The sequence below is a fragment of the Corvus cornix genome, chromosome 6 (genome assembly GCF_000738735.6).
Source record: "Corvus cornix cornix isolate S_Up_H32 chromosome 6, ASM73873v5, whole genome shotgun sequence".
In the NCBI taxonomy this organism is placed as follows: Eukaryota; Metazoa; Chordata; class Aves; order Passeriformes; family Corvidae; genus Corvus; species Corvus cornix.
In genome coordinates, this window is record NC_046336.1 from 36,034,235 (window position 1) to 36,061,947 (window position 27,713).

The 27,713-nt window shown below is 46.9% G+C and overlaps 2 protein-coding genes across 5 annotated transcripts in view; both read left to right on the plus strand.

Moving 5' to 3' along the window:
* MCU (mitochondrial calcium uniporter) overlaps positions 1 to 1,966 on the plus strand; it is a 77,042-nt gene extending 75,076 nt beyond the window's left edge. The window contains exon 8 of the mRNA XM_039553863.1: positions 1 to 1,966. Coding sequence (XP_039409797.1) covers positions 1 to 78 — 78 coding nt within the window. The 3' untranslated portion in view covers positions 79 to 1,966.
* On the plus strand, positions 568 to 27,465 carry OIT3 (oncoprotein induced transcript 3). 4 transcript variants are annotated; one of them, XM_019291369.2, is made up of 10 exons: positions 568 to 655; positions 2,064 to 2,210; positions 10,036 to 10,410; positions 10,833 to 10,943; positions 13,728 to 13,850; positions 16,740 to 16,862; positions 20,434 to 20,594; positions 21,121 to 21,536; positions 25,099 to 25,198; positions 26,534 to 27,463. In XM_019291369.2, exons 3-10 carry the CDS (start codon positions 10,167 to 10,169, stop codon positions 26,714 to 26,716), a joined length of 1,461 nt encoding a protein of 486 aa, XP_019146914.1. In that variant the 5' UTR covers positions 568 to 655; positions 2,064 to 2,210; positions 10,036 to 10,166; the 3' UTR covers positions 26,717 to 27,463. The 4 variants fall into 4 exon arrangements, with proteins under 4 accessions (XP_019146914.1, XP_010406914.1, XP_019146915.1 ...); XM_010408612.3 differs by having other exon boundaries at positions 2,064 to 2,204; XM_019291370.2 differs by having other exon boundaries at positions 2,064 to 2,196.
* The last annotated feature ends 248 nt before the right edge of the window (positions 27,466 to 27,713 follow it).

Sequence of the window (27,713 nt, forward strand, 5' to 3'; positions counted from 1 at the left end):
GCAGAATTGGACCTTAAGAGGCTTCGAGACCCACTGCAAGTTCATCTGCCCATCCAGCAAATTTCTGAAAAGGACTGATCAGCAAAGAAGCTCTGAACCCCAGCAAAAAGCCTGTTCATAGCTCTTGCCTTTTTTAATTAAAGCATTGCAGGTGGAAGCTGGGACATGGTGTGGGGGGTGGAGGGTTTTTACCTTTAATCAAGACAAAGGACTGTGAAGGGGGGAAATATCTCAAATCTGAAGATGGGACATTGTGGAATGTTAGTTCTGAAAAGGGCTTGGCAAATAGTCACATTTTAAAAATTTTCAGAATGGTGATTGTGTACAAATACAGGATTGGGGGGGGTTCATGAAAAGAATGTAATGCTGGGGTGTAGGGGTGTCTTCTTCCAGCTTTGCAGGGTCTGCCTCTTGAAAAGACACCAGCAGCCTGCTTAGCTTTTTAAATTTTCCTTTACCTGATTCTGATCTCTCTCTCTCTCTCTCAAAAAACAACAAAAGGAGAAAAAAAAAAAAAAGAACAAAGAATCCAAGCCACCTGGAGCTCTGGCTGGTGATCAGAACTTGCACTCCACCACCATTAACACGCACACTTCTGGTCAGACCCTGGTCTCTTTTATAAAGTTACTACAAGACTGCTTTCTACTGGAAAACCGTGAGCTTCCCCTTCCCAGCCCATCCCCTGTGCTCCACTGACTTCCTCCTTTGCTTATTTGTAGCACAGATTGGTTGTAGCCAAGTGAGAGAAGGAATGAGTTTTCTTCTGGACATTTGATAATCAATATTTTGGATTATTCCATAATACCTATATAAACTTTGTGTCCCAATGCCCTTGAGCTCCTTCTAGAAATCCATGGCAGCATTGCATGAGCGGTTTTCTTATATTCAGTCTTAAGGGAGGGAGGTTCCCCTCTTCCTACCCCAAATCTGATAGCCACCTGGACTATGGAATTATGAAGGCTTAAGGGATTACAGAACTGTTGCTGGAATCATGACTCCTGCTTTTAAGTGAACAGTTTTGGAACATGGGATAATGAAACTTGGTATTCAACTGTTTGTGTAATGGGATAGAAGGTTTCACATATTGTCAAGGCATTTCCCTTGCCCAGAGGCTTTTTGGGAGCCTGGGGATCTTACAGTGCAGGATACAGAACTGCTTTGGTTCTGTAGCACTGTCCCCTGCTTAAGTAGCTTTAAGTGAACTTGGTGTCCCCAGGTCAGAATTTCTTAGGGAGTGGCTAATGAAATCTCTTGTTCTTAGCTAAAAAGAAATAAAGGAAGGAAGGTCAACCCATTACCCTCTCTCCTAGGCAAGGCTGGCTGCTTTCTAAGCAGATAAAACATCTCTTCACTCAAAGCAGGTCAGTCTGGTTCAGCACCCTGCTGATAAATGCTGTGGAGACAAGATGAAGGTGGGAGAAGGACACTAAGCTTTACATACCGAAAGGCTGGCTGCTTTTTTTTGATGGTTCACTACTACTCCTCACTGTGTCATGGAAAGAGGCTTCTGTTTTTTTTGGGGAACCATGTTTTAAAAATACAGGAAAGAAAATAATTCAGTATTAACTAGATGCCAGGTGCCTTGCAGATGTGGAAACACAGCTGAGATTGCTGCCTCTTCTCACTCAGTGGCATGTTGGACCGAATGGGTGCATGTTTCTAGTTTTATTTTTTCCCTTCCCCTTTTCCTCTGTCTTTCCATTTAATTACATCGTGTGATTATTTTTTTATCTGTTTTATCCTGTTTGTGTGATGAGTTTTAAAGGGAAAAAAAATGAACACAATCCTGTAGCTGAATCCTTGGTGTGTGTTTGGGATGAGGGAGGGAGCATGGAGAAAAGTCCTTCTTTAAAAAAAAAAAGAACAAAAAAAAACCTGAACATGTGTAAAATCCTGTATCATTTATGAAATATGTATAAAAGAGCAATGTACTTCTGGAACAATAAATAACTATTCAATTTTTGAATCAGTGCTCTTGAATAGTGTTGTTTTCCCTAGGTGAGAAAAGAATATTCCCTGTGTGGCATCTCTCTCCTGAGTTTCCTCCATTTCTTTTTGTTTAGGTTGTGTCTTCTTGACTGACCTTACCTCCCCGAGGCCGTGGTGATGCAGATAATAGCTTTCCTGAAGAAGCCTGGATGGAGATCTGGCTGCTAGGCCTGGCTGCCTAACACAGGGATCTTGGGAGCAGTTGAGGTGGTGAGGTAGAGGTAGAGAACTTGGTCTAGCAAAGATCTTCCTTTGGCCAGCATAGTAACAGGACAAGGATACATACGGGCGGGTAACGCCCAGCAACCTAAAAGTGGTACCTGTGGTGTCAGTGTGTTTCTGTACTGCATTCAAGTGCTGTTCTGGAGAAAAACTGGAGTTTCAGGCTTCAGTTCCTTTCTCTCTGGGCCGTTGAATGGTTTGATTTGTCGTGGTGACATATGATTTGTTCATTAACTTTGGGAATCAGCAGAGCGTGCTTTGCCCTACCAAGATGGGTTATCAGGATGAGGTGTTTGGTGCAGGTTTCTACCATGCCCATAGACTGCTTAAAAAAATTTTCATCCATGATTAGCTAGTTTCTGAAACAGCCAACTCTTGTGTTTTTCAAAGCTGGAGGGGAAGGGCTGGAAGCTGTTTGTTGTCACCTCCCTTTAGTCACTACTGACAGACTTTCCTCCAAGCAACCCTTAGTCTGCTGCTGGCCCCACATGAGCTGCTGCCACCCTTAGGCAAATTGTTTGGTTCAGTTGCATGAGAATTCGTCCATTTTGGTATCCAGGAGACTTCATGACATCTTAGCACCGTAATCTCTATTTTAAAAGCAAGAAGATGCTGTTACAAAACTGTTCCTGCACATGCTTTAATGTTGTTCCAGAGAAGATGTGGGTAACAAAAGTAAAAAGTGTCTATGCTTGTGCCCCGAAATCCACAAGCCTCCCACTCAGGTCTCAGTGCCTTGGAATGCTAACACTGAAGGGAAGGGTGGGGTTTGTTTGCTCTCCTGATCCACACCGTTGTATCTCAACATCAACACACTCTCCTGCAACAGCTACTTCCCTTTTGGGAGCCAGGCAGGTAATAGGGTCCTGTCGTCGTGGCAGCACTTGAAGAGCTGGCAGTGCTGCCTGAATCTTAATGTGGCACTGCACTCTTCAGCTCCGGTGAGGGATGAGCAGCAGGGTGCATTGCACTGCTTGGGTGCTGCTTTTTCTACCAATTTTGTTATTCTTTTGTTTAATCTCTTCTGTGAGGGAGCTTTTAAATAAATGTATGACCAGTTTAAAGTTTCCTGGAGAACTGCATTGTTCCCTTCGCCACACCCCTGAGGCTCTACTTTGCAGGCTCCTCCAGGGAGTGTGTTCATGGCTCCTCTTTCCTGAAGAGCAAAGAAGAAACCAGCACTCTCTCTTTCCCCCTGTAACCCTTCCTGCCTGGCAGGCAGCAGTGATGATCACCTTGCTGCAAGTTCTTACGCTTCCATATTGTCTTTAAGAGGGTTTGCATGACGCTCTGGAGCTGCTGTTGGCTGTCAGACCATGGCACTGAGCCAGCCATGTGAAGCTGGCCAAGCTGCCCTGTCTGAGCCAGTGGACCAATTTCTCTGATATCTCCTGGGTTTTTTTGTGTGTGTGGAGTTATAAATGCAAGCTTCTTTCCTCTGTGTCCCATTGTATGGCTTCATTTTCACACAGGAAGGAGATTTTTATATCTTAAGTAGTATTCTACCCTATCCCGAGAGATTCTAATTATTCCTTTTAAAAAAATCCATCAGGCTTATTTTCTATACTGACATTAAAGGGGTGAAAAGTAAAATGCAGTAGTGAAATTTAGACTTGCAGTGCACCTAAGCCCTGAAGTAGGGGGAGCAGCTGCTCTTAGTCTGTGCTGCTGTGGCTCTGAGGGCTTTTAAAAAATGAGTTCTACTCCTCTTTCTGCCTCTGACAAGTTTTGCAGTTACTGGTGTGCTGTCTGTGCTCTAATTCCTCCATCTGAAGAAAATGGAGGAGTGTGGAAAATACGCTGGGTTCTGTAGGACCTGTGGAAAAACACTCTCAAAACATCAAATTCTGTGTCCCAGTGCTCCACTGAGGCAAAGGAAATAACTGCTACTCTTAACTAGGAGTGATGTACTTGCCTGGTTTTAATGACTTCTTGATACTTTACTTGTGTTGAGCTTGCTCATACTTCACTCAGCTTGTGCTCCCTCCCTGCTCTCCGCAGCCCTTCCCGCTGGCACTGAGTCCTGGAACAAGCTGTTTACAGCACCAAAGGCTATCTTAAAGACCTTGACTTCAGTGCAATCCATCTCAGCTGCCTGTCAGGGCTTATTGTGAATGTACATCCTCCAATCAATCCTGGACGGGGAGCCTGTCCTGTGTGCAGGGTTCTCCTCCCTCTCTGTGGCAGGAAGTGCTGATTAGCTCTTCCTCCTTCTAGGCAGGCTGCAGGCTTCTGCACCCACAGTTGTGCTTCACACACCTCCCAGGCACTGGTGTGTCCTGAGAGGTGGCTCTGACAAAGCCAAGATCGCTTCAGCAAACACCAAAGCGTTTTTATTCATCAGTCCACTACAAACTGCACGAGGCTTTCCAGTCCAGCCAGTGCTTTGGAGAATTTGAGTTCCTTGTGTGAGCATGGTAAAGCCCTGCGGAGATCTCTGGGAGGGACAAGAAGGGTGGTTGCCACCTGCAAAACCAGCATTCTTTCTTGTGTTAAGAACAGATACACACTGGCTTTGTAGCAGGTTTAGAAAATTCCTCTTGAGTACCAAACTAAAGTCCCTGCCCTCTATTTTAATTTTGCCTTTCCTCTTCATGTCTTTTAAACTGGTGACTTCTTTTAAGAGGTAGTAACTTGAGCCTGATTCTTTTTGGGGTGTTGGGTTCATCAAGCTCTGGGGTGCAATTGTGGAGGCCAGGAAAAACATATTTGCTGGAGAGTGCAAGTCTTACAAAATGCCCTAATGGAATTGTGTGTCTACTAGAGCATCTCCTTGCAGGGAAGTCTTCTGTTTGGGTTTTTTCCCTCCCTTTGTCCCCCAGACTAACTTTACAGCTTCTGGAGCTGTGAATATCACCCACATTAACTTGCCTCTGGTCATTCTTCCTAGAAACATTTAGAGGCAGCACACTGTCCTAGTCATCTCTGGGAATGCTGGGGCATCTCATGCTTTAATCCATTTTTGAGAACTTGATAGGGCCTGTAGGTGACACCTTTGAGGCTCCAATTTGTGATGCTGCAGTTCATTCCTCTGTGTTAACTGTCAGCTGTCAGTCACTTATGTGTACCTGTCAAAACATTGTTACAGCAGGCTTACGTAGCAGCTACAAAACAAAAGCAGCTGGGGATCAGATGGTTCATGTACACACCTGTGACACAGAGCATTCCATTCAGGCTTGTCAGTTTTATTTAGCTGGGATCATAAGTGTGAATCAGCCTCTCAATGAAAGTGGCAAAATAGAAATTCTGGTGGCTTGCTGTACTATTCTGTGTTCAATTTTAGTTTCTCTTCTGGGAATTCACATAATCACCTCTAGAGGGTTATCTGCCTTGATAGCTTTGTGTAGTGGATCCGTTCTCCTTTCCTGTTGTTGGAAAAACCTTTCTGGTACTGCACAGCTGTCAGCACAATAGAACTGCAAGAATTTTTTTTTTTTTTTTTTCCTTATGGGAGTAATAACAGTAATTTATTTGGAGGTTTTTTGTTGTTCCCTAGAGTTGTTCACCACTGAAAAAAGACTTCTGTGCTGGGGTGGAGCAGAGCAGCATATTGCACTTTGCTCCCAGGGACACACCCCAGCAGAGAGAGGCCATTGAGAATTTTCTGTAATGTGCAATCCCTACAAGACAGACAAGCACCCAACTCCCTGTCTTGTGCAAATTCAACATTGTAAATAATGGAGCTACTTTTTTCCTGCTGGGATTTGAAGCTTGGTGTAGTTTCTTAGGCTAGCCTGCTGCAAAAATGCAAGATACCAAGGGAATGGGAAAATGCCCATACTTGCCTGATGGTGTGTGATTATTGTAGGCTTAGCTACACTCATTGCTGATGGAGAGCTCTTACACTAAGAGCTGGTGGGAAGAACCCTTTCTGGGTTTGCTGTAGTAGAGAACAGATTTCGGTGTACCACATCTAGAGCTTGTGGTTGTCACTTGCAACTCAGTCCAGTTTGGTTTGAACCAGTCAGGAGAGGTTCTCAACTACTTGGTTTTGCATCAAAATTAATTCTGTAATGCTGGACCTAGTTTGTTTTTTAAAGAGAAGAGTTTGTATGACTGCTGCAGAAAAGTGTCTTTACTTGCCTTGTTTGATAATGTCGCTGCAGTGGTCAGGTTGTGTGACCAGGAGTGGCAAGGGTCCCTGCGTAGCCTAGGAAGAGCTTGTTTCCCTGTGGGACACCAGTCTTTCAGTTTGACTGATGTTCCCATTGTAGCTCTGCTCCAAGCACTCCTCTGCAATCTGTGCTCGGAAGGATCAGTCCTGCTCCTTTGACCACTCTTTCCTGCAGTTAAGGCTCCTTAGCCGCTGTTTTCTGCCTGGAGGGAGCCATGGAGTATGGCTTGTGGAAGGAGCAGAGATAACAAGCACCCATCTGTTCTTCTTTTCCATCCCTTTGGGATGTCCGGGTGTCCCTGGTTAGAATTCTTCTCTGGATAAGATAGTGGAGGTGTCACTGTGGGGCAGGTGCCAGAAAACAATAGCAGGTCAAGTCCAAAAAACAAGATTGATCAGTGAGTACGTCCCTGCTGTCAGTAAGGGGCAGAGCTGCTCTGGGAAGGTCAAGGCTGGAGCTGTACCCCACATCCCTTTGGCCTCTTCCTCTGATAAACTTCCAGGGGAGCAATCACACTTGCTCCTCTGGAAGCCTGGAGTCAGAAGCTCCACTGAGAGGAAGGCTGCGGGAGCCACAGCCTGCACCAGAGCTTTCAAGCCTCTGTCCCTGAGTGGTGGCTCTTCCTTGGCTGAGTGGGATGTTCCAGTACTTGTTTTTCTGTATCTACTTTGTCATCCAGCTCCAGCCAGTGTCTTCAATGGGTGAGTAAAGAGGCATTGCCTTATTTCTGTTTGCTATCTCTAAGGTTCATGCTGAGCCTTGGTATTCTTAAGTGGAAGACTGGAAGGTGGGAGAAATACCCCATCTCTTTGAAGGTGATGTGAAATTCCTTCCGGTTGGAAAGATCCTTCTGTTAGAGAGTGTGAAGTCTCCCATATTGGGAGAATCTCTATTGCCAAGGCACTGTGGGATTCTCCTCTCTTTGGAGGGCAGACTCTGTGAGTAGAATTATGCTACCTTTTCACCTGCTTCCTTGACAAATCTGAGCTGAATCTAGTGCTATAATGCAGTGCTGCTCCCTTCGTTGCTTAGCTGTGCTGGAGCAGAGACCTCCAATTACACAGGATTAATGGCTGCAGAATGGGGTGCTCACCAATGCTTGCTGGAGCCTGATTTGTCACCCAGTGTATCTGCTACCATGTCAGCCAGAGAACTAATGGTACCATCAAACTTACAAATGGAAAAGCTTTGCTTCATAGCTAATGCTTGTCAGCCTGAATTGCTCAGGCCACGCAAGAAGTATTGGGGAGGAAAAAAAATTGAGCCAAGAAAAATGAAAAATAGGGAGCTGGAGACAGTTATTCATCTCGTGCAAACCCCCAAGCTTGTTGTTTGGGGAGAGGAGGTGAGAGGCTGATCAGTTGCTTCTCTGTTTTTGTGGAATTTTTTTTTCTTAAAAACTCAATTCAATTAAAATGAAAAAACCGTGCTGCCAAAGACTGCTTGGTGTCTGCAGGGAGGCTGGTGTGAGGCAGCACTGGCAGTCCAAAGGTGGCTGTGAGGATCTGCAGTGTTCCAAAGAGCACTGTCTGCTTTTTCTGCTTGTTTGCCTCCCCCTCACTCCTGCCAGAAGCTCTCAGGGGAATGTAAGATGTGAGGGAATGCTACCTCAACTCCCCTGACGTGCCTTCTTCCAGCTCCCTCTGAGCTGCTGCATGTTCATCTCACTAAATTTTGTCTTTAAACTATCTCCTGGATGTTTAGGAGACAGCGTCATCTCCCTAGATGAGCATTCCCAGAGTCTGTCTACAAGGGATATTTCATAATTACATGAAAGCTAATGAGAGTGTTGGTATTTTTAGTGCTGCCCAGCTGGGAAGCTGACAGGGTATTCCCGCTTCACCTCATTTGGCTTTTAACAACATGGAAACCTTTTCATCTTAGTCAGTGACTCACCCTAAGGCCACACCAAATCCTCTTGTGGAAACCAAGGGAATTACACTGAGGGAAGCCTGAAGGAAGCTCTGTTCAGGACCCGTCTTTTCCTTTCGGGAGAAGTCAAACCAGCTTTTGGAGGATGGGATTTACAGCGCTGCTGCTGTCTGTGGGTGAGGGCAGGCAAACAGAGGCAGGTGAAAGGGAGAACTCACAAGGGAATGCCTGGTGAATCCCATCAGAGATTCCCTGCTGCATTCCCCTCTCTGCTGCTCAGGAGAACTAGGCTGGTTGTGGTGGCAGTGAATTAGCTCCTCTGCATATCTTTGAATTGTGGCACTAGAGATTACTTCATAACCCAGATCCACATTCCCTGTGCCAGCTCTGCAGCACTCCTGACTCTGGCAGCTGCTCCTACCTTTTATGCTGGATTTGAGACCAAGCAAAATGTGTCTGTGGCTGAGGAAGGCATAAGAGATGTTATATTTGTGAGATATTTCTATGAGATAGCACATCTGTGGGACAGATGTTTACGGAGGACACAGCTAAATAAGAGTGACTTTGAAGTCCATTCTCTGAAGCACTCGTAGTTCCCACTTTAAAGTCAGTGAAACAAATCAAAATAATGAACCAGGATCATTTGTGTTTCTAATAGGAAGAGCACAGTATTCCTCCCTCACCCAAAGTCCATCACTCTGTTGTCAAAACAAAACAGCACAGCTTTAGAACTTCCAAATAAATGTGCTGTGGAAAGTTGAGGCTGTTGCAGTCCAAGATGCATTTTATCAGAGTGATTGGTTTTATTAACCTAATTTTAGGAAATGGTAGTCAATTTTCCTTACTCAGGGCAGTATTAGCTTTCCTTTTGCTTAATAGGGAATTGCTTGTCAGGGATAAGTGTGCTTAATCAGGTGTTAAATGTAAGGGAAAATGGAACCTCTGGACTTACAGTGAGGTAGCTGCCAAATGAGGGTTAATTAGGAGGAGACTGAAAATTTAATGAACACTTAAATTCTTCGTTTATGTTTTCCCTATGGTACTCTCATGTTTTAACTATTTGCAGAAGGTTCAGAAAGGCCTCTGAAAAGGGACGCACTCCTTGAGCATGAAGGAATCACAAGCGTCACACTTGCCAGGAAGTCCGTGTATGTTTGTGTCTTGCCCCCACAAACACTTCACAAACTGCTGATCTCCTGTGCAGATCAGCAGGGTTTGTGGGCTTGCAAGAAACACAGCTGTGTAAAGGGTTGAACATTTTGCTCCCCAGAAGGTCCCAATTCAGACCTTCGTGCCTCTACATTTTAAGGTAACGAATAAAAAGGTTTGGCAGCTCAGCTGTGAGGGCTGACTCTGGCTGTGCATGGGTTTTAAAAGAGGCTGCATAACCTGTTTGAGATACAGTCCTTTGTTCCAAGGCAGCTGGGAGAGTTACCAGTGACTTCAGGAGGGGCTTGCAGGTGCTCAGTTAGTAGTTGAACAAAGGGTTATTGTCCTGGGCTAGATCCAGTGTTCCCAGGGTGTATGTCCTATGGCAAAATCACTACCTGGACCTTAGATTTGCTCATATCTTGTTTTTTTCCCCCCTGTCAGCTAAACAGCAAGTCAGACTGTTGCATAATGTTGTGAGAGCTCTGTTAATTTACTTGTTCCTCCAAGACGAGCTGTCAGAATTTTCCATAAGGCAATGAGTTTGCTGCTATCACCTTTTCTCCGCAGGGACCTCTCTCCGTCACAATGGTTCTGTTAAGTCAGGGATGGAGAAAAAAATGCTTTTGTAATTATCAGTAAACACCTTGGTTTGATATCTACCAGCTGCTCTCTGTGTGTGTCGCAGCCCTGGACCCCTGCTCTGCCTACATCAGCCTGAACGAGCCCTGGCGGAACACGGACCACCAGATCAACGGCTCGCACGGGCAGCCCACGTGCGACAGCGGCATCGACGGGGAGTGGTACCGCTTCACGGGCATGGCGGGCGACGCCATGCCCACCTTCTGCATCCCCGAGAACCACTGCGGCACCCACGCCCCCATCTGGATGAACGGCAGCCACCCGCGCCAGGCCGATGGCATCGTCCAGCGCCAGGCCTGCGCCAGCTTCAGCGGGAACTGCTGCCTCTGGAACACCACCATCGAGGTCAAGGCCTGCCCGGGAGGCTACTACGTGTACCACCTCACCAAGCCCAGCGTCTGCTTCCACGCCTACTGTGGGCGTAAGTCACCTGTCTGACTGATCCCCCTTCGTCCCTGGGAGGCAGGAGAGAGGTGGTGCCTGGCTCCTGGCTTCTCCAGGTGGTGGCCTGTCCATATAGGATCAGCAAGGCAGTTTCACCTGCTTTGTTCTGCTAGCAGGATTTTTCCACAGCTGACCTGGCCTCAGTGATTTAATGCTCCCTGTGGAAGCATTAAACCCCTGTGGTTTGTCTTGCCATGCTACCAAAGTCAAAATTTGCATCTCTGACTTGCAGTAATTAAACTCGATTGTTTCTCAGCAGCTTCAGCAGGTCAGCTTTCCCAACGTGGGCCAGGTCTGTAACTGATGGACTGCACACAGGGTGGGAAGCTGATGGGCAAATACTGTGGGTTTTTTGCATGCTCAGTGCTTTGTGCTGACATTGTTCTTGTCATGCCCTAGATTTTTATGATATCTGTGATGTGGTGGATTGCCAGGGCTCCTGCCTGGACACCAGTGACTGCACGTGTTCCCCGGGTACAACCCTGGGACCTGATGGACAGACATGCCTTGGTAAGGGTGGAAATAAGCTGTGCCAGTTACTGATGCTTTTCTTCCCTTTGTTTCATTGCTCACATCTCAATCCCTTGCCTTACAAAGCACTACAAAAAGTTAGGTATCCTGAGAGGAGTTTTCCCCTTGCTGCCTAGAACAGGTCTATCATTCTGCGAATGGTTCCAAGATATGACATCCCGTGACTGCAGCCATTCTGGTGCCCCTGGAGCTCCATGTTTACGAGGCTGGATTTGCTTTCTGCATGGTTCAGCTGCTGAAGGCAGTAGCAGAGTCTCCTTGCAGGATCATGTGGTGTCACTGTGGTACCCAGGAAATGCTGTGCAGTCTGGCATTAGAGATTTCCTCTCGCACGCTCTGTTGAATAACTCTCCTCCAAAAAATGTTTTGCTGGCTGCTGTAAGGCTGCATACTAAACCCCACCATACTTCCTGCCCTTTTGGGATATTGTTCAGGGGCTGGGGCTTGAGGAGACCCAGAGAACTGTAAGTCCTACCACAGCTTCAGTGGTTTTAGGCAGCCTGACAAGGGGGTATTCAGTGAGCTGGCACTTGGTGGCAGAGACCAGCATGGCCAGGAGGTGAGAGCAGAGCGGGGAACATGAGCTTTGGAGTTTGTGGAGGAATCTGAGGAGAGGATAGCTGTGGTTGTGTGTGTGGTGCTGGAGGAGAGCACCTGGACTGAGAGGTCAGGAAAAAGATGGTCTGTGGGACAAATCAAGGGGCTGGGAAGGGGTGGCTGTTGGGGAGCTGTAGAGCCACACTGATGCACAGGAAGAGGTAAGGGTGTTTGGGGCAGGAGAAATCTCATCTGTCACTTGGTTTGGTGGTGAAGCTGAAAGTAGAGTTGGTCTAGGAGGCTGTGTGGCAGGTCAGTCTGTTCCATAGGAGCTACACCTGACAAAGCAGGCGTGGGTGGTTTCTTTCTTCACACACCTCATGTCTGTGAGCACCAGGGCAGGGCCCACAGTCGTTCCAGTGTGTGGAAGAAGCAGCCTGGCCCTGCTGCAGGGTTATACTTGCTCACAGTGATTCTGGGGAAGGCTTTTGCTTAAGCAGCTCAACTTGTCTGCAGCCAAATGGCTGACTGAGCTGTCTCAGATAATTAAAAGCATTTATTAGCTGCTTCTGTGCAAGCCTTCCAGTCACAGAAGTGCCCTTGACAAGCACTAACACTCAATGAACGTGTGGCAGGCTCAGAGGAAAGGTTTTCCTGCAGCAGGGAGGCGCACAGGAGTCCTGAGCCTGTCTGTGTGTGCTGCAGCTGCTTTCATCTCCCCCCCGAGCAGGATTTCTGCACTGCTGCTTCTCGAGATTCCCAGGTGGCACAACACCTCAGCTGGAATGATCACCTGGTTCGCCTACCTGCAGCCTCTCGTGTGGCTCTGTGATCTTTCTAATAGCTTTCTGTTGTGCTGAGTAACTGTGCAGTCGCATCTCTGAGAACAGCTGTGCCCTCCTTACGGAAAAACCAAATAAATCCCTGTTTGTCTTTCCTAAACAGAGAATGTGCTTCCTTTCGCAGCTCCCCTGAAGAGGGGGGCTGAAGCTATGCAGTAATGCAGCAGAGAAGCCGTAGCTGCCCCTGGATTCCTGGAAGTGTCCAAGGCCAGGTTGAACAGGGCTTGGAGCAACCTGGGGTAGTGGCAGGGGATGGAACAAGATGAGCTTTAAGGTCCCGTCCAACCCAGACCATTCTGTGAATGCTGAGCAGCTCTGAGAATCTCCCTGTGTTTCTCCTCAGTACATTATGTGCTTTAAATCCCAGAGCAGAACAGCTCATCCTGAGTTACATTTTCATTTAGGGGTTAGATAAGGTCTTAGACTTCTTGTCATGCATCCACCAACTCAGTGCATTGCCTTTGATTTCTTCAATACCTGGATCCATGTTCTGCTAAGCTGTGGTTAAAATCAGCTCAGCACTCTCCCAATCCAGTCTCAAGATAACCAGCCTGTGTCCCAGAAGTGCTGGTTGTCACTGGTGTGGAAGAGCAGGGACAGATCTGTGTGTGCTGTAGAACTTGGAAGCCCAGTGAGGGGAATTTCTGGGCCCAGCCCTTGACCAAGACAAGCTCTAGGCCCTTCTAACTACATCTCCATGCCTTTGCCAGTAGCCCTTTCCCTCTTCACCTTCTGTTTTTAAGCAGCTTTAGTTCTGTTTTTAGAAGGGAAGGTGTGGAGCCTGTCACACGTGTGAAAAGCAGAGTGTCTGTGTGAGTCTCCTGGACATGCTTCCTGCCTCCCAAAGCAGGGTACCAGCCAATTCTTTGCCTAAAATATTAGATTCACGTTGCTTGTGGAAAGAGACACCACCAGCAGCTGCAAGCTGTGGGTACTGTGCATGTGTGGGACCACTCTGAGAGAGCTCATCTCTGACCTGTACTTTTCTTCTTGTTTTTAAACTTCTGATACCTAGTAAATGCCAGCTTCTAAGCTGTTTTAATGAAACCCCATGTGAGCCTTGACTGATAACTCCAGCATCCTGGCCTGCCTAAGAGAAATCATTCATTTTGTGGCTCAGCAAGAGGAACGTTGGTCCCTTACTCTCTGTTTGATTTGCTTTTTACACACAGAGATTAAATCAGGTTGAGGAATTAGAATATCAGAGAACAAAGTACCTTAAAAAAAAAAAAAAAAAAAGGGCAGACAGAAACAGGGGAACTTTAGCCTTTAAAAAAGAGTCAGGAGGACTTTTCAGAGCTTTACCAAGAGCTTCAAAAGCTACTGTCAGTGTTACTACTGTTAGTGGGATTATTCACTGCATTCCAGAGCTTGTTTTTTTCAGATGAAAATGAGTGTGAGCAGAGCAACGGAGGCTGCAGCGAGTTCTGTGTTAACCTGAAGAATTCCTTCCGCTGCGAGTGCGGGGTCGGGCGCACGCTGGGAAGTGATGGGAAAACCTGTGAAGGTGAGGCTTCAGCTACCACAGGCTGCTGGAACTGTACAAATCGTTCCCTTGCAGCACTGGCTGTCTCTTGCCTCCTTGCACCTGGGATTAAAAGTCCCTGATATCACCTCTGTGCTTGCCAGAGGGGCTGATACTAAAATATCCCTCTAAGCAAGCAGAGAGAAATCTCCTTGTTGTTCTCCCTGCCTTGTGCATTTCTGTGAGGATTTGCTTGTGTTTATCTCCGTGGGGGAAAGGCAGCAGTGGATCTGGAAGATTGGTTGTCCATGCAGAACTTGTTGCTGGAGTTGTTGGGATTTGGCTCTGAAGATTGGTGTGGTAGAGCTTTGTGGGGGCAGATTTAGCAGTGCTGGGTTTTGGCAGCTCACGTTAGGTATGGGGTAATGTCATGGCATTAGACTAGAGCATGAGGATCACTTTAGCTTCCCAGGATAGAGACTGAGGAGAGGGAGTGCCAATCTGTGGACAGAAGTTAAATTTAGGATTAGGGCTGCATTTTGCTCTTTGGTGTCTGTGGGCTCTGCTGCTCTGTGCAGCTGCTGCAGTTCCTTCCCAGTGGTGGCACAGCCAGGTTGAAGACCCTCGATAAATTTAGACTTGGTGACTTAAAGACCAAATTGTAGGTCTGATGTGTTGTCACTAACAGTGTACAAACATCTCTGAGCAGAAATAGGCAAACACAGCAAAAACTGACGTGTGCCTAATGTTTTCTGTGGTGAGCTGTGGAAGAGCACTGTGCCCCCTCACAGCAAAGCTGCTGTGTGGTGTTCACAGACGCTGTGGGGCCTCAGACAAGAAAAACAACTACAGATGTGCCTCACTTTTCAGCTAGCTAAAAGAGCTAAATCAGCTCTCTGAGCTCTGCCAGTACATCAGTCATCCAGGTAGTGACACTTCCCTGGGAAATGCTGCTGTGCAGAGTGCTCCTTAAGTACTTGTCAAGTTGTGTGGGGCCAAAAATGGTCTGTGGGCTTTGTCCTTGCCACATCCAGCTCTGAGCTGGTGGGGCATCACATAAATGAGCTGTGGGATTTTTATTCCCAAGCGCTGCACTCTTCTGACAGGGCTGGAATAGTCTGTTTGGAAACTCGTTTGCTTCTGCCATTCCCCGAGTTGGCTTTTAGGGCCTTTGATATATCATTTAATTTCCCTTCTGTAAGAAAGATGGTGCCTTTCACAAGTTTAACACTGCTGCTGGGGATTTTTACAATCTCGTTAGTGAGTTTTATTTCTGAAGATGTGCCCTCAGCTTTGTGAGCCGTCAGAGAATGGGATGTGAGCTGTGAGCCACGTCACAGCTTGTTGCTAAAAAGAACAAATGCAAGAGATTTAGCTTGATTACGTGAGGTGGTGAGGCTGAGTAGAGATTAAAGTATCTAAAAATTTACATGATGATGCTTTACCCATTACTTTGACTCATATGGGGTGTTTGGACTGTTATTTTTCATGCATTGTATAGGATTGAGTGTGGGATTTCCATTCTTTTCTTTACATTTTAGTGAAAACCACACAGTCATTTCTGATGGTAGGCTCAGGGAGAAATATTCTATATTTATGATTTGCTTATCTTATGTACTATTATTTTACTGAGAACAGTAGTACTTATCTAGCATATTCATCCCAAAGGGTTAAAAAAACCGATCAGTTAAGGTTATTTGAAAGAAAAAATCATGATCCTCTATTATTTTCTTTATAATAGGAAGCCAGCAAGAACTGGAAATGGCCTTACTTTCCTTAAATTTTCAGACTCTTCACAATGTATCTGGATGACCTTTCGGGCTCTTTTCTGCAGCTGCAGTGGCTAGGAATATGTTTTACAAAAAGCTCAGATCCTCAGAGTGTCCTCATCTGAACAAAGGAGATGTAAGAGAAGACCTGACAGCTCCTCCAATTAGTTGTGCTGCCCTCTCCCCTCTGCACTTCAAAATGGGGGAAAATTAGGAAGTGAATCAACCTTACACCATGAACCTGTGCTTTCCCTGAGCCAACCTTGAAGCCTAAAACTCACAAGCTTGCAAAATTCCTGCTAAACTCCTAGAAGCAGAGTTTTATTCTCAGCCCACGAAGGGGATTTGGTATGCCCACCTCCCTCACAGCTAGGAAACCTCGAGGGAATGAACACATCATGTTCTCTCTCTCCAGTGTTTCCTGCTGGGAATAGGAGCTGGCCACCTGTGGGGCTGTCCTTCCCCAAGGCAGCTCCCCTGCAAAGCTCAGGGCTTTCATTCTGCTGGTGATGAAGGGAGGGAGTGTGGTCAAAGTTTTAAGAGGATTTTCCTCCCCCTTTTGAAGTAAGAAACAACATAAAAAATTAGTTTAGGAGGATGTCTGCAGAGTCTGTTTGCAAGGGCATGTAATGACAGGACAAGAGGGAATGGTTTTAAACAGACAGAGAGTAGGTTTAGATTGGATATTTGGAGGAAATTGTTCCCTGTGAGGGTGGGCAGGCCCTGGCACAGGGTGCCCAGAGCAGCTGGGGCTGCCCCTGGATCTCTGGCAGTATCCAAGGCCAGGCTGGACAGGGCTTGGAGCAGCCTGGGATAGTGGAAGGTGGCATCCATGGCAGGGGGGTTGGAAGGAGATAATCTTTAAGATCCCTTCCAACCCAGGCCACTCTGTAATTCTATGATTCTTGAAGTGCTAAGCTGCTGACTGCCCATTCAGTATGTCAGCTATAGCATGGGGTTTAATTTACTGAGCTTTTCCATAGAATTCCTTGATAACCTCATGGTGAAATGACAATCACAGGAAAGTGTACAATTAAAAAAAAGTCTCCACCTCATTTTCTTGGAAACAAGCTGTGGCCTTTGAGCTGTGTTGTGCAGCCTCTTGGCTGGTCAGAAGTATGCTGGGACCTGGAGGATGTGCTGATTTTCCTTTCTTTCCCAGAAATTGAAGGCTGTCACAATAACAACGGAGGCTGCAGCCATACCTGCATTGAAGTGGAAGACACCTACCAGTGTGAATGTCCCAGGGGACTCGTTCTGTCAGAAGACAACCACACTTGCCAAAGTAGGTCAACAAAATCTCCCGGCAGCCTCTGTCCCCCAAAAGAATGTCTGAAGGAATTTTTCTTCTTGTTTTTGCTGTCTTCTCTTAGTCTGTCCTTTCCAGTTGGGTTAATGGAGCTTTGTTACTAATGATAGATCATGCAAAAGAGAGAGCCTGAAGATGTTGCTCTTCTATCCAGGCATAACAGCCACAGGCCCCAGCTTGAGTGCATCATGTTAATTGTAAGGCAGCGTTCCTTTACAAATAATACTGCTTAACATCTCCCTTTATACTGCTTTGCTCCAGCTGTGCACACCTCTGACAGATCTATACTGTTAGAACTGATATTTTCTATGCTCAAACTTCAAAATCTCAGCTAAAGTGGTCCAGTCCCTTCCAAGAACGGAGCTAAAGAGAGAGGCTTGTTTTTTTCCAAGTATGCCATTCCAGTAAGTATTCCTGTGCCTTGAAGCAGGGCACTAGCTTTGATATTAGGTGCTCCTGCTGCCCCTTGGAGAAGTGCCCGGGATAGCATCTAAAAATTGACTGTTGCCTCTGCTGTGTAGAGGCAAGGGCAGCGTTATCCTTGGAGAACCTTCCATCTGAACTTTCCATGGGGAGTCCTTCCTGCTGAGTCACTTGTGCCTATGGCATGCACATGGAATAAATAAGCTCCCTGTTTTTTGCAAAGATTACTTTTGCAAATACGTCCAGGCTGCCAGCAGTCTGGTGTTGCCTGGATGTCTGGTGACAGAATCTCCTGCAGCCTGATGTGTCACAGAGTGCTCAGGCATCAGTTGGTAGAGGGACAGATCCAGGGTTCATGGTGGCCAGAAGGGCAGATATGCCTCAGAGAAGAAGTTAGAATGATTCTACTTGATGGAATTTCTGCTTTTCAAGCCTTTTAGAAATGCAGGGCTCCCAAGGGTGAGCACTGCACACTTGGGATCCAGCAGTGCTGGTGGGGAGGCCGAGGTGGGGACTTCCAAGAGCTGTGATTACACTCACTGATGGAAGGTTTGGCTGACAGATACAGGCCAGAACAGAGCGCTGTTTTTCAGTCCTGGGCCCCTGAGACAACCCCAGCTGGGCTGGAAGTCCTGCATTTCCCAGCCAGGGTTTCTGCTGCTTGTGAGGCTGCTAATGAGAGCAGCAGCACTGCTGGGAGCCAGGCTGGGGCTCGGGATTCAGCATCTCATAAAGTGAAATTGCCTGTTCTTCTGCATTCGTGAATTTATGTCCCCATGCTGTGGTCTGCAATTCTGAGCAGATATGGAACTGTACCACACATTTTTTTATGACACCTAATCAGGTTTATATTGGTTCAATTAACAGTGTAGAGTAGGCACAGTTGCCTGAACTGGATCTGCAGCCTCTCTACCCTCCTCTGCACTGTCTCTATGTTCAGAGCAAACATTAATAATCTTCCACAGAAATCACAGTCTACAGGCTACAGGTTTTCCACAAAGATACCAGCCAGCAAAATACTTGGAATTTTGCAGGCCATCCTAGAATTTTGCAGCCCATTCTAGTACCTCACTTATTCCTGTAGAGTAGGGATGAAATGCTCTTCTTCCCCTGTCCTCTGCCCAAACTTTTTGTGCAGGTAAGCAGGGGTTATGTTCGTGGCAGTGGGTCAGGGCTCCCCAGCACCAGAGAGCCTGTTCCGCTGAGCAGTCTGTGCAGGAAGATAACCTCTGCTCCAAGCTGCAGCACTTCGAAAGGCCAAGGAAGGAGCCAGAGGCTGGAATATGATGCCAGCAACAACAGCAGACAGAGAAATGAGCGTTGGACTCACCACAGAAGCTTCCTCCCAAGAGTCAGGTACCCAGAGGCATCGGTGCAAAGCAGAGTCTAAAGTGGAAATGAGGAGGCTTTCCCAGTGCTCACAGGTGCTCTGCGGAGTGTGAGGGGGAAGAACTAAAATGTTTGACTGGCACAGACTGGGATTTTCCCAAATAGCCACGGGTTGGCTTCAGTCAAGAGGTTTCCTTCCCTGGTTTCTGTGTCCAGGTGGTGGAGGGCACACCGACAGCTCCTGCAGCTCCAGAGCACAGGGAAAGTGGAGTGTTTTCTTTCTCCCACTTTGTGCCAGTCAAAGACGTGTAGAAATAGAGAGATCCTGAACCGAGTCAGTCCTGAACTTCAGAGAATTGCAGCTGGGATCCAAATCTCTTGCCCTGAATGTCACCTTCATAAAAGCAGTACATTTCTCGTTTGTTAAGGAGTTGCTAGAACAGCGAGCCTTTAAACCAGCCAATCAGTCCTCCACAGGATGTTCCTCTCTGTCTGCGTTGTGCTGTGTTCTCAAAGTCCCTTTGCTCCTGAGCTGTGCCATTTGACATGCTCAGTTATTCCCACTTGCCTTCTGCTGCCAGTGGAGGGAAGGTTAAGGTAATTTTTAGTTCTTTAAGCTTCTGTCCTAACCCAGCAATGTCATTATGGGAACATATTGCTTTGGGTACTCTGCATACATTTTAGCATCTCACTTTGAAATTACCAACTTTTAATAAAAAATCCTCCCTGAAGGTACTCAGAGGCTGTTGCAAATACCTTAGCTGGGAGAGGGAAATTTTTAAAGGGGGTTGAAATGCCTGTTTTAGCAGTGTGCCTTATAAATACCCAGAATCCTAAATTATATAATTAATGACTGAAATTAAGGGATGGCAGGTCATAGGAATGTCAAGGACTGGGACTACAATTAATGTTGGCAAAAATCTTGGGAAGCTAGTATATTTGCAAAAAAGTTTTGTCGTGGGGTTTTAAAATTTAATAACTGTAAATCCTGCAAAGGGTTTGTTTTTCTGGCTGAAACCAGGATATATGCCACCAGTATGTTTATCCTGTCTCTAACTGAACAGATAGGTATAATCCCAAGGAATACATATACAGCAACTACTTTTTTATTGAAGATTTTTCTCTCTTTCTTCCTTTTTATTTTGTCCAAGTTCTGTTTTCTCCTGCTTCTTATTTAATGAAATTTTAATTTTAAAAAATTCACACGAAGGCCTGTATTAAAATTTAAAGGTTGAAAGGAGGTGGAATGAGCGAGCTAATTGGGTTTGTTTGTCAGAGCTGGGTTTATTGTTTATAAAAATATTATTATGGCATTTTGAAGTGCTTCCATTTTAGCTCGGTATCTCTATGGCATTACTCTGCCTTGTTTCAGCGTGTTCTGGGTTTGATGTAAAATCTGATTAAGGGTCTTTAGAAATGGCTTTGCCTGGGGTGTTGTGAATTTGATACCCATATCTGGCAAAGGCTCTTCCCAGGACACAGCAGTGCAAGAGATATCAATCCAATCTGTGCTGAGTATTAAGCAAAGCTGGAAAGCACAGGTGCAAGTGCAGTGATTGTCTTCATTGTTTTCTGAGACATTGCTGTGGCTGGAGAATTTGGGGCAGTGGCAGCTCTGGTTTGTGTTGTGTAGGTGAGGAATGTAAGATAGGTGGTTAGGTTACTGTGGTAAGATCATAATCATAAATGCTGTGTATGATGCCCCTTTTTTTCCCAGTTATAACTGGTATAGCCCTTCCCCAGCTCACTGGTAGGTTTGTAGCGCAGACTCTTACTCTGGGCACTTCTCTTGCAGTTCCAGTGCTGTGCAAGTCCAGCTCTATTGAGGTGAGCATCCCAAAGGACCTAGTTGGAGGCCTGGACCTTTCCCTCATCAACACCTCGTGCAAAGGCGTGTCCAATGGCACTCATGTCAACATCCATTTCTCCTTGAAGTCCTGTGGTACTGTTGTAGATGTATGTATACTGTCCAGTCTCTGGGATTTGGGGATTTGGCTGTGGCTTACTTGGGGAATAAAGTTGATTTAGCTGTACCCTCAGAGCTGTGTCCTGTGTTGCCGTGCAGCTACCCAGAGTAGACCTGGGCTGGCATTCCAAAGTCAGGGAGCTTGTTCCATCCCCCCTCCAGTGGAGTGTGTCTGACAGCATGCGTGCTGCTTTCTGCTCACCTCCTGCTTCACAGGGGTAGAAGGTAGTAGTGCCCTCACTCTTCACCCTCCTGCTGAGACAGATTGTGGTCTCCTGATAATGTTTCAAAGGTTAAACTGGCAACTGCTCGGGACCCAGAGAGCTCACCTTAGCAGAGGGGTAGCAGAAGTGCAGTGCACTGCAGCTGGCAGCAAACCGAGGTCCTTAGTTGGTCTGGGAGAATGAGCATCATTCTGGTTGGGGGCTGTAAATTCACCAGCTGGGCCTTCAGTGGCCACTCTGAGTGTCAGCCCAGAGAGGTCTTTCTCAGTGATCTCCCCTTTCTTCGCTGCAGGTAATAAATGATAAAATCATTGCCACCAACCTGGTGACTGGGCTGCCCAAGCAGACCCCGGGGAGCAATGGGGACATCATTGTCCGCACCAGCAAGCTGCTGATCCCGGTGACCTGCGAGTTCCCGCGCCGCTACACCATCTCCGAGGGCTACGTGCCCAACCTCAAGAACTCTCCTCTGGAAATCATGAGCCGCAGCCAGGGCATCTTTCCCTTCACTCTGGAGATCTTCAAAGACAAAGACTTCGATGAGCCCTACAGGGGTGCTCTTCCCACCCTTAAGCTTCGGGACTCTCTGTACTTTGGGATTGAGCCCTTGGTGCACGTCAGTGGACTGGAGACGCTGGTGGAGAGCTGCTTTGCCACTCCCACCTCAAAAATTGATGAGATCCTGAAGTACTACCTGATTCAAGATGGGTGAGTTCACTGTTCCCTCTCTGGCTGGCAATTTAATGGGAATTGGCAGTGGGGCTCAGTTGTCTGTGTGATGCAGGAAACACTATCCCTTCTCCCCAGCAGCCTGTCTGCCATGCTTGTAGCAAGCACCAGCAGCCATCAAGCTGAAACCACCTGTCCCATCAAAAGTAATTGGGAGAAGCAGTGGGAGGCAGTGAAAGAGGCTCCTCTGAGTGCAGCCTTTACAGGACGTATTCCCTGTCACTGGCCTTGTGGATAATTGAGTTGGCTCCTGTAGAAAAGATTCTCTTTCCTGATGTCCTCTCTCTGCCAGCCCATGTGCAGAGCCCCCATGGCCATGTGCTGCTGCCAGGTAGCTGCTGCAGCAACCGGAGCAACTTTCTGAATTTTCTCATAATGGCTTTCTTACAGCACGAGCCACAAGAGTCCATTGCTAGTCCAGGTAGGAGCTCCAGGAGAATCCCTCGCGTTGCTCTCCCTGATGCCTGTCAGTGTAATAAACCTAGGGTCTTTCAGTTTGGCTGTAATTTTTTGAGATGTTTGGGGTTAGTGATCTTTCCAGGATATGCTAAAAATAATTTTGTGCAGATCTGTGGGTTTACTGTAGTGATTTTTGCATCAGAGGTTTGGGAAGCCTCTCTGTGGGCTCAGCTGTGGCTCCTAAGATGATCCCTCTTTCCAGACACCTTTTTGGGTGCTAAAATGACCGTGCCATGCTACAGCATTGCTGTGGAGTTTTGCATGCAGCAGCTTAACCAGATGGCTCTGAGGAAATGTCACAGTTGTGAGGTCAGTCTGCTGTCCTCTAGGGAGGGAAATCCAGCCAAAGGAATATCTAAGACATACCCAAGAGCTGTAGCCTGGTAGTCAAGGGACTGTGCTTGTCCAAGTCCTGTATGTTGCCTGCCAGACCATTTAATGATGACAACAATTATGTCCTCAGCTGCCAGACTAAATCATCCACTGTTACAGCTGCTGATGGCAAGTCCTGTGTGGTTGTCTTGTAGCAAAAGGGGTCCTGGCATGTAAAGTACCCAAAAATACTGTTCTCATTTCCTTCTGATGAAGGATTCAGCATTAGCCTGCTCTCCCTCCATCCTAGGCTGAAGTCCTTCTGTGCCCAGCATTTCTGGGCTTTATGAGCAGATCTGTAATGGAAAAATTGATTTTATCAACTCCCTGGCTTGGCTGTTCCCGTGGACCCTTGACAGAGTCAAGGTTCCAAACATTCATTTGTTTCTCCCCATGAGTGAAAATGATGGCATTCAAAACAGCAGCCAAAACCTGAGCCGGATAGAGAAGGGAGAAGGCAGGAAACGTCATCTCTTGAATTCACCCCAGAACTCCTTGGAGGATTTATGGCACCAGCAGTTTCTTGGTACCTGCAGAGGGCATTAAAACTTCACTGAAGGCACAAAAGTGGGCTGGAGCCTCATCCAGCTGCTCCACTCTGCAGTTGTCACTGCAGACCCCAGTGTCCCCAGTGATTCAAAATTAAACTAGCTGAATACACTGCTAAGTTGTCCCTGCTCCAAACACTTCTGTTATAACCCAGTTTCCTTCTAGCAATCCAGCCCCAAAAGCCCATAGCAATAAAGATGGGATTTTTATGTTGGTTTCTGTAGGATCAGACCTGAAATAGTTAACTGCATCTTCCAAAGGGAAACTCTGTTTAAATTGGAGGGGTTATACCTTGGACTGAAGAATGGGAAAACTCTGTTTACTGCTTTCTTCTCTGTTAATTCCCTGCCTTCTGAAAACAAAATGAAACAAAGGCATTGACCGATGGCACAGCTGATAAACGCTGAAGCTCTCTGGGGCATCTGGAGCAAGGTCATGTCACTGATGAGGTCAGGAGCTGTGATTTGGCAGAGCACGAGGTGGTTAAGGTAGTTCCATTGCAAAGCTCATCTCGTTACGCCTCAGGCTGCCCCGTTTGTTAGGCTGAGGTGGGTATTTTGTTGTCCAAGCCTTCCTTTTAACCTTGCAACCCTGAATAAGAGGGTCAGAGCACAGCTCCCCATGGCACTGCCACTCTGCTCCCCAAACCTAAGCACATTATGCACAGGGATAGGGTTATTTTCCCCATATCCTGACCAGGCTCACCCCTTTTCCTTCCACAGCTGTCTCTTCTCACCTCTCCAAAGTGGGAAGCAGGGTCTCTGAAGGTTTCCTAGGCGAGTGGGATATGGTCTGGCCCCACAAATGCAAAAGGGCTCATCCCTGTGACTCAAAAGGTTTCTGAGCTGGTTTTGTCTATGTATCCCTGATTCCTTCATGTTGTTCTTCCACTTTCCCTCTCCCTAGCCTCAAATCACTTCCTTCCACTAGTGTGGAGAACCTTTGGAAAACCTGGGATTCAGGAGTCAGTTTGAGCCAGTGTCCAATAATCATCACAGTTTATATGCTCACAAATGAGAACATGCCTATGAGTTGACTTCATGGCTGCAGAGCTTGGCCAGTCACCTATGAAAAGTCTTTAACTGTCATTCCTTATGATCAGATGCCTTTTTTAAAAAGGAATTTTCGCAATGTAGAGATTCCCAAACGTTCCAGTGAAGGCAGAACTGCTCTTTTACAGCTGAACATGTCAAACATCGGCATTGCTGACAATGCCATGCACATGTCTCATGTAAAGAGGGGAGCTGGAGGTTGCTGCAAGAGCAGGACTTTGAGCTACACCAGTACCTCTTGTCTCTTCCACCACTGCTTTGTTTTTTGGTTTTTTTTAAATATCTTTCAGCGTCCACATTTTTGGAATTAACTTGCTAGAAAAGATGAGCTGCATTGCAATGCAATTTCACAGCAGCATCAGGGCCTCTTAAGATGCACAAGGTTTTGCAATAACCAGCAGTAATTATCGAGCCACCGTAACTTTTTGTCTGTCAAACTCTAAATGGGCTGTAATAGTTTATAGGTACACTGCACCTGGAATGTAACTTGTTGTAAAAGCAGCTTATTTTCTTGCAGTTCTGTGACCTCTCATAAAATCATGTATTGCTAGTGGTGGAAAAACTGAAATAATAAATTTTTGGTGTAGTGAATTTGGGCTCTTTGACCAAGTCCAGCAGGAAGAAAAATGTAAATGATATAAAGCAAAGTAAATCTGGATTTTTGTTGTTTTCGTTATCTGTCATATTTTAGTAATGTGGGTGCAGGCTGCTTCATTTTAAGCATAATTTATGTGCATATGTATGTGTGTACAGTAAGTGCATGCCACATTCTGTGGTGTATAGCACTGCAGACTGTTGCACAGGAAGGTGAAACGAGGACAAACTTGCCTGCAGCTCGCTGGCAGTCCCTCTCTGAGGGGACTGGGCCATGTCCTGCCAGCCCTCTGTTGCTGAGCTGTTCCCTGTCTGGAGATGCTATTAGCACTGCTGCTGTTTTTCCCCATCATTCCCGAATTTTCTCCTGTGGCCAAAGAGGAAGTAGCAGAGATGGTGGCTGAGCCTGAGAGAGCCAATCCCTCCTTTTCTTTCTCTGGTTAAGTAGGCTGGAATGTCTTTTCTCTTTCCATTTCTGGAAAACCCATTAAAGCCTATCCCTCTGCTCCCCTCAGCTGCGTTTCTGATGAGTCCGTGAAGCAGTACACGTCAAAGGACCATCTTGCCAAGCATTTCCAGGTTCCTGTGTTCAAGTTTGTGGGCAAAGACAACAAGGTAAGCTCAAAACTCAACTCTTAGGTATTTCATCAGTCCTGATACGGCCGAGAAGCCTCGGCACTAAGTTGGAAAAGGGTATGGAATGGTTGGCCCAAGACAGGTGCTGCTGTGCCTGTTCCAGCAGTTGCATCTTACAGGAGCCTGACACAGGTACTTGAGGAGAGATTGATGAAAACAACTACAATTAAAACATGAAGGACAGTTTTGGAACATCAGTGCCACAGCAGGCTAAAATCATTGCTGCTTCCAGGGTAGTCCACCCTTGTATGCTGGGTGAGAGAAGTGTTCTCAGTCACCAGGCACATTTCACAGTGTCCTATCTTTAAAACAACACCGTTTTTAGTTTGGGATCTCTTCAACCTTGTGTCTTCTCGAGCTCTTGTGAGTACAGATGCCAGGATTCCAGACAGAAGGCCACCACAGTGCTTAATTCAATGTGAGACCAGGCTGTCTCTCTGGGGCAGAAGCTGTGTAGTGGGAGGACAGTGGAAGGATAATGCCATTTTTCCAAATGCAAATAGCTTTCCTTTTCTGTGCTGGAGGAAATCGGATCTTCCAGCCATTGTTATGCTCAGCCAACACTGCCTGCTCTGAAAGGTATAAAGCTGCTGCTCCAGCTACTGGAGAGCCCCAGTAGGGTTAAAACAGATGAGATCTTCTAAAATTCAGAAATTTTCCTTGGCTATCTGATTGCCCCTGCTGCCTCCAACCTGCATCCTCCCATCCTGCCAAAGGATTCTGCTTCAAACCTCTCCATTGACCAAGTCTCTGTAACTGCTGCTTGCAGGGATCTTGCTTGCTCTCCTTGTCATTGACAGGGCAGGGAGCAGCAATCCTGTCACTGCCTTTGCTGTGCAGGAAAAAAGGCAGCTGTCTCCTTGCTCTTTGCATTGTCCTTCCCTCAACTTAGCCCCTCATCACCCTGCGTTTCCCTCCTTTTCCCCCTCGGTTCCCTGGCTTTGTTTTCCCAGCTCACTTGAAATTCTCTTGCGCGTCTCCATCAGTCCTTGCGAGGCTTCACGCATTCTTGACGTGCAGCTCCTGCCAGTCCATGCAAGCTCTTCCAAGCTGATTCCTGGCATTTTCATCCCTTCCTCTGGAGGATCATTTCATGCCTTCCTATTCCCTGTCTCTCCACCCTTGGCTCTGAGATCTCAGCCAGGCACTCTGGAGAGGGCACGCAAGGAAGCACCCGGAGCAGCCAGTTTGGCTGTGGATGGCGATGGTGGGCACAGGCCCTGTGCCCTGGGAATGGTGTGGCTCGTGCTCTGGCAGCAGTGGCAGTGGTTGCCAGGGCTGTGCACTGACCCTGCCGCTGTGTCCCCACCGCAGGAGGTGTTCCTGCACTGCCGCATCCTCGTGTGTGGGGCGCTGGACGAGACCTCGCGCTGCGCCCAGGGCTGCCGGCGACGCGTGCGCAGGTTGGCGGAGCAGGAGGAGCAGGAGAAGGAATCTGTTCACGTGGCAAACCACATCCTGACAGGAGGCCCCATCAGAATCGACTTTGATGACTGACACCCACCCTCTGGAACAGCATCCCTGGCCTTCCTTATCAATGCCTCTGTTGTGGTGGTTTGAGAAACGGGAGGTATTGTTGAAGCCCCGCTTGAACCTCAGGACTCATTTCCTTAGCTCTGTGGTGATTATTCCTGAAGTATTTTGGGCCCACGAGGCAGCCCTTGGAGCATGACCTGCACTGCAGAACAGTTTGGTTTTATCTGCATTTCTCCCCAGCACCCCTTCAGCTGAAGGGACCCTGTTTCCTTGCAGGCTGGAAATGTTACCCAATTTTGTCTTTCCCTACGTCCACCTACAGGCCCCAGGACTGTTTGTCCTTGACTAAACAAATGTTATCCAAGCCCTTCTTGCATCAGACAGTACAAATAGTATCGTAGCTGAGTGTGTTTGCTGTGCGGCTCTGTGAGTGATGCCGAAGCCTTTGGGTGACTGTTAATAAAAACATGTATAAAATATATTTCATCATGTGTAAGTTCTTTGGAGCAATGCAGTTATCATTACAGGCAACTAGAGCTCACATCTATCACAGGCACATTTAAATGTGGTTTTAAATAGCAAAAGGTATTTAATGAGATTTGATTTTTTTAGTGGCTTTTGATAATTGCATGCAGTTTAATAGTGTTTCCTCTTGTATTTAGTGTATCATTATTCTTCTTCCTCTTCTCCCACCACCAAATATGTCTTTCCTAAGTGCTATAGCACCTTGATTGTAAGAGAAACACCATTAAACATCTATAAACACTCCCCTCCCATGTGTGCTGCTACCAAGTGTTTGTTTGGGAGTTGTGATGCATTGCCCTGGTTAGAGAGGCCATGGTTCCAGCCAAGGATTAGAGGAATGCACGTTAATTATTTATAGCAATCATTTGTCGTGTGGGCAGTTCTCGGGACAGGGCTGTCCCCAGTGAGCCTGGTGGCAGGAGACATGGCAGCATTGTCTGAGCAGCCGTGGCAGGAGACACAGTTACTGGTGATCGTGGTGGCATCGTGGTTG